General features: G+C 39.2%; 1 protein-coding gene across 6 annotated transcripts in view; it reads right to left on the bottom strand.

The window, feature by feature from the left end:
• Positions 1-2,304: 2,304 nt before the first annotated feature.
• Positions 2,305-6,583, bottom strand: part of LOC144696310 (transducin-like enhancer protein 4) — a 213,037-nt gene continuing 208,758 nt past the window's right edge. For all 6 annotated transcript variants that reach the window (XM_078567535.1, XM_078567547.1, XM_078567540.1 and 3 more), the window contains 2 exons: positions 5,418-5,494; positions 2,305-4,146 (listed from right to left, as the gene is read on the bottom strand). In XM_078567535.1, coding sequence (XP_078423661.1) covers positions 4,039-4,146; positions 5,418-5,494 — 185 coding nt within the window. In that variant the 3' untranslated portion in view covers positions 2,305-4,038. The remainder of the gene's footprint in view (positions 4,147-5,417; positions 5,495-6,583) is intronic.

Genomic DNA, 6,583 nt, shown 5'->3' with positions numbered 1-6,583 from the left:
AGGGTGATGGGATGTGAGGGATGAAGACAAGAGGGTCTAATATTTAACAAAACAACTGGTTGAAGTCCCAGACAACCGAGGTGGGCCTTTTAAAGAGTCAATCTCAACACTCGGCAGCCCCTGTGGCCACCTCAGATCTGCATCTGGGGTCAGTGGACCTGATTCCACATCCTGCACCAGTGCCCCCAACCCCCCACCCTGCGGGAGTGAAAATCATGCCATTCAGGGCACTTGTTTCCCCGAGGCAGGTATGTCAAACCAGGAAATTTCATGGCTCACATTACCCGACTTGGGAACAAAAATCCGAGCTAATACCAAACTAAACAGGTGGCTAGGAGCCATGTGGGCCACTTAAAAACTGATGTCAGTGATATTGTCAATTAAAATAAGGAAATGGTGGAGAGGTTGAATACTTACCTTGTAGTAGTCTTTACAGTACAACAAGAGGTCAACATGGTAGAAGCCCCAAGAAAGCCAATATTGAATTGGAGAACGGATCAACCATAATTGATGGAAGCAAAATAACAGTAATGAAGAAGATAATGCCACTAAAAAGGTGACAAATCCCCATGACCAGATAGGTTCCATCTTAGGGTTTTAAATGAGGTAGGTGAGAACATTGTGGACCCCCATTCTCTCCCACTGGTTGTACATGAGGGCCTCCTAGCTCCCTGTGGAACCATGGTATCTCTCCTGTCCATCTTCACTATTAATGCTTCCAAACCGCATTCTTCACCCTGGAGCTCCCTTTCTGCCTTGGTGTTCATTTTGTGATTAGTTAAATTGCAGCAATCTTCTTCAGTGTGGTTTCCATTTATGTGTGACAGTCTGCCTTTAAGAAGAGCAGTCTGGCTATACCACATAGTTCGTGAACAATGCTACTGGGCTTCCCAGCTCAGTATGGCTAAGAAGGCAGCAGTGTGGCATCTACTTGGTCAGACACTACAATCATTTAGATGAGGTGGGTGCACCAAATTTGCATGTTGCCCACCTTGATATGAATGGGCAAGGATATGCTGCAAATCATCAAATCATGCAAGAAAATCGGGGCAACCCAATTTCTAGCCTATAAAACCCACAAATGCAACTGTGCACATTGCTCAAGTGGCAGACTCCAAAGGTATTGATTGCAGGATGCAGGGGCCAGCTCCTCCAATTTTGGATTCATCGTGGTACCCAGTTCAGTTCAGGTCTCCACTCTCCAAGTCTTGCTTACTGATTTTTGGCCATTAGTGTCAGGTGAGTACCTGGATGACCATTAAGATCACCAATATTCACAATCCACAAAAGGAACAAGGTTAATGGCTGCAGTCACAACTTGGAAGAGGATTTCCATATCACAAACTGATACAAAGACTCTCCAAGGTATAAGTCTTAAATGGCTGCTGGAGGTGCTGCTTTCATTGTGCTTCTTTAATATGGAAATATGTTTGTCATGAGTCAGTAACAGTTATCTATCTTGATACTCTTTCGAGTTATCAACAGTCACAGATTGCAACTCTTTTCGAGTACAATCACAGTTCTTGGTTTCCGGGAGTGGGACATGAACCCACAACCCTCTGATTCAAAGGCGAGGGTGCTATGAACTGAGCCACAGCTGACACCTCTTATCTATCTTGATGAGGAACTGGAACTTCAACCTAATGATGCATCCTCATTAGGCAATTACTTCCTGTTAGATTCATATGTGTGGCAATGACCTGGAATTCAGCTATTTCTTCCATTTGGCCATGTACTTCTAATTTGCAGGAGTGTGTTCTAATAAACCTTGTTATGAAAGTACTGCAGTAGGTATTTCTTTCCCATACAAACACTGGCAGATGAAAAAGTTTACAGCAGTTCGTGCAGAATTTTAAAATAGAAGCTGGTGTAAAAGTGGTCGGAAAATATCACTCAAACCTAGAAAGTTATCTGGAAGAATTATACTAACACAAAACTTCAATGGAAATAAAACTCATGTGCACAGCAAAGAACAATGACAATGATTAAAATAACAGAGATGGGAAGTCTGTTGGTGTCCTTTGATATTTCTGGGTGCAATACTTAGATGAAGTGAAACAGGAATAACCAGTATACTGACAATACCTCTGGGCCAAAGATAAATTTTTGGAGGCCATGTAAGAAATGGAATAGTGAGAGGCACATTAGTGAATGAGCCATAAACAATGCATGCTCCACAGAGGTAATGATATATCCAAGTGTTACAGTAAGGAGGTACTGTAATTTAGAAGTGGCAATAAGTCCGTTGGAAATAGTACATTAATCTCAGGGTTCATACAGCAATGTCTGGACAGTTCATGACAGCCCCTTGATTGTAACTCACTTTATTCTTCCATTATTGTGCATGTACAGATAATGCACTATATTAGTGTTGGTGCACTGGATGTAAATCCAGTTGACATTCAAATCTACGTAAAGGCTGATCATGAACATCAGTCACAAACCCACACACAAAGCCTCCAACTACTACAATAGATAAAGCATCTTCATTATACTTATTAGACAATGAGTTACAGTTGACTTCATTCCCCCTTTATCCCCATACCCATCCTCAACTTGATAATAACATTAGATTTTTAAGTTAGCAAAAACAAACTACTTTTCATAAATCACTAGCCGTCCTCCCATAACAATGCTCACAGGAAGTAAGGTTTAGGAGTGAAAGTGGAAAGCAAAGTCAGGTAATAGGAAACAATGAAGTTGAGAAGAGAAACTTCACTGGAACCAATGAGATCAAAAAGTTAGAGGGGGTTGCAGTTAGACTATGATTAATTTTCAGGATGGAAGGGGACTTAAGTGGATTGAGAGACAACCATTCATTAGTTAAAGACAAGGAAGTCAAAAAAGGAACATTTCAAGAGCACTTGAGAAGGCAGAACCAGGGCCTGGGAGGCAGTATCTGACATGCTAATTGACAGCAGGTTGAGGGTGTATTTTAATTGCCTGAATGTTAAGAGTGGGAGGGTATAGGGCAGTAAGGCATGTGCAGAGACCCAAAGCATATCATTCGCAAAGATTTACTGATGGATCAAGCTCTGGACAATGGACAGAAGGTAAACAAGCACCCTAGAGGAGGGGATGCCCATGTGAAGGAACGATAAAATATGGAATGGATAAGTTTAGTAATTTTGTTCAGAATTTTTTTTTTTGCATGTTCCATTACAAAATTTAATTTTAGGGATATATGGTGTGGTGAGTTGGGGAGCTAATTTAGCTGCTCAAGAGTTTTTGTTTCAAAAAAAACATAGGAATTTGATTGGTCACTTCTGTGGTAGTTACTTTTCAGGGGAGATGAAATCATTTGAGGAGCTTAATAATTTCTGATTGGTTGTTTTTTCCAGTATGTGAAACACCTGAGCCAATCAGCGTGTTTCACATCTGATGGATTTTCTGCTCTGTTTTTCACAATACTGGAATATATTGTGAAGTGATATTATTTTTTTTATTTTGAAGCCTGTGGCCTTCTGATAAAACAATACTAACAAATTTCAAAGAGTAAATGATCATTCCAGGACCTATCAAATCTTAAGATATCTGTTGCCTTAGCTTCATATTATCAGCAAGCTTTACGTTTGGCAAATTTCAAGAATATTACTCTTTAACTTGACAGTCCTATTAAAAATATCTTACCAATTTTGTAATACAATGGAGAAACACATGATACTAATCAATACTGAAATGGAGTACCACTCTCCATCCCCTTTCCCAAAGAGTGTAAGTATCCTTTATCGCCAAGGCTGGGAAAGAGCTTTGGTGAAATTAATTATAAAAAGTCTTGAAAAACAAAATAAATAGTTGAAACCTTCTGGTCCTTCATTCAATTAATGGCAAAAGAAGCTTGTCCCATCCATTCAGTAGTTGGATTTTGTGGGTTTTGTATATTAGATGGTCGTGTCCAGAAATTATGATCAAATACAGCACAGAGCTGAGAAAATGATGACAAGGACGTTGAAGTCTTTGTTTTGCAAAGTCAGCCATAAAGATCAAATCTAACAAAAGTGCTATAGTGAAAGGTATCTTTGTGTTCAGGCTCCATTCCTAATAAATAACTTCATAGACTGTAGCCTTCTTGTCCCCAGAGCCAGTGACAATGTATTTATCATCCACTGAGATGTCGCAGCTCAGCACCGAGGAGGACTCCTTGGACTGTGAAGATTTTAAGAAAAGCACCAAGTCAATGAAAGAGTAAAAAAATAAGCTTGTCCATATTATTATAGAACACTTAGCACCAATGAGTATTTTGTTAGAGAGTATGCAAATTTTCATCATTACAATGAATTTAGCAGTATGCCGCATTTAACTTAATGTTCCATTGTGCTGGCACCTCAATTTCAATGGCAGTTCTGTTAGGTCAACAAAGCAACGCTATTGCCTCCATCTGAGTAGTTTGTCTCTTTCTCCTCCGCTATTTCCTAAGGCAGTAGAAGTGCCTAGGCAATATAAACCTTGTTTTCCTGGCTGTAAATGGGCCATATGTTCAGCCATCTGTACAAATCAGTGACTTGAGTCTCTAATCGGAAATTAAGTCAAGAATCCCAACTTTCAACAACATTTTTTGTTGCTGATTTCTAGCCTACAATATAGGCACAGTGGACTTCACAGCACCATTTGCTTTGGCTATTATATGAGCACTGCTTCTGCAAAATTTTCCACAACATAAACTATTGGTTTCAGTTATTTAACATACTCCAGTGGAAACACTGGTCCTGGAATCCAATAATAAAAATTGCAAGCTAACTGAGCAGGTAAGTATACTGAATTGGATTGCTTAGAAATCACACGAGGAAATGCAAGTGGGAAGGGACGCATGTTCATAAGGGAAGCTGTCCAATTTTCTTGTCTGTTAACTTAAATGAACAAAAGATTGTGCTGGCTCCCTTAGGGGTGCGGGAATTTCATGAGTCTAAAACATACGCTGCTCACATCTTTCCTCATAGCTCGGCCCATTTGGGATGATCCTTGTTGTTCTTTACTGTATCCTTTCAAATGCACAAATCTCCTTTTTTGTGGCATGGTGTGACGGTCAACAATGTAGTATGAGCAATACATTATAAAGCTTCATCAGAACATTTGTTCTGTGCTATGGACTAAGCCTCACTGGGAAATGGGTTAAGACTCCCTGAATTCATTTCTTAATCCTTGTAGCTGGCATATCGAGCTGACTTTCATCTCTATAGTCTGGGCAAGTTTGAGGTCCAGATTCATTCAAGAACGGTGCCCTGATGCATTGGGCCAGCCTCAGCTCAGTTTATTTACTGATCTGTACACAAGCCTTCCTCAAAAGTCTAAAAGCACTTTGATGGGGAGCAATAAAGTAGCATCTCCAGTGGAACAGATTAGCACAAATGAACTGGTGAGGAGGAGGGATCTCTGAACCTCACTGCATTCTATAATAATTATCAGTGATCCATCCTTACCTGAAATATGCTTGCTCCGTAAGGTGTTCTCCAGGCATTCAGCAGATTATCCTTCCCAGTGCTTACAAACCACTTACCTAGAAATTAGTTTTGAACACAACAGTTCACAATTTTGAGAAACTGTTTTTGGGGTTATAGTCATTAAACTTCAATTTTTTTTAAAAAAAGGTCATTATTTGACCAAACACCAGTTTCTGTGAAAACTTATATCTCAGGATTCAAATTTGTTAAAACAAACTTTCATTTCCTTATGCATCTACTTCCTTATCAATTAAGCTTTCGACCTTCCTCTGCTACATGCCTGTGTAGTTAACTGAATTTTTAAGAAATTATTTCTGTATTTTGAAAACTTAATAGTACAGTAATGGAATCACGGCAATGTGTCCACAAGTGAATCATTCGCACTTAAGTCCTCATCCTTTTGTAGATTTACTCCTAAGTAATAGGTTTGAACCTAAATTATTGTGAAAGTTGACTCTTTTCACTGATAGATCAAACCTATTGCATAAGATAATCAAAAGGGCAATTTTTCTTTGGCTAGACACGCTTTAAAGTGAGTAGTCTAAAATCATGAAAAATAAAACCCAGAAAATATCAAAGAAAATAAAAGGAAGCTATAAAGAGGTACAGAGGGCTTTCATTATCAATAGCACTTATATAAGGTTGTGAGGGAGAGAAAGTAGATCGGGAATTATGTACATAATCATTATGCAACCAGCCTGTTAAAATGGCCCTGTTTATACGCATACACACACACATTGAATTTCACAGCTAGATTATTGATGGTTGAGAGGAGTCCTTAATTCTGAAAAGGAAAAAATGTTGGCTAGCGGATATTTAGAACTGTAATATTAATGCCAATAGTTCAAAATGTGTTTAAAACTTGGCATTTGGAGGCTCGCCTCTCAGTCAGACTATCATCATAATACTATTTTGGGTGGACAGTTAAATCATTGCCTGGGGCCAGATGCATTAAAACCACTGTAATGAATCATTTATCTTCCTTTCCTCCCCCAGATATGGTCCTATAGTCACCTTAAGTATTTTTGCCAAGAGCAAAAAGTACCACAACTGAATTTCTATAGTATTCTGCACAGTAAAGGTTAGTACTAGAATCCAGAGCAAGTAGGAAGGAAGAGGCCAATCCCTGTTGGCAGCAAACTAAT

Source organism: Cetorhinus maximus, chromosome 2, assembly GCF_964194155.1.
Source record: "Cetorhinus maximus chromosome 2, sCetMax3.hap1.1, whole genome shotgun sequence".
NCBI lineage: Eukaryota > Metazoa > Chordata > Chondrichthyes > Lamniformes > Cetorhinidae > Cetorhinus > Cetorhinus maximus.
The sequence above is the reverse complement of the archived record's forward strand: the minus strand, read 5'-3'. Positions and strand labels throughout refer to the sequence as shown.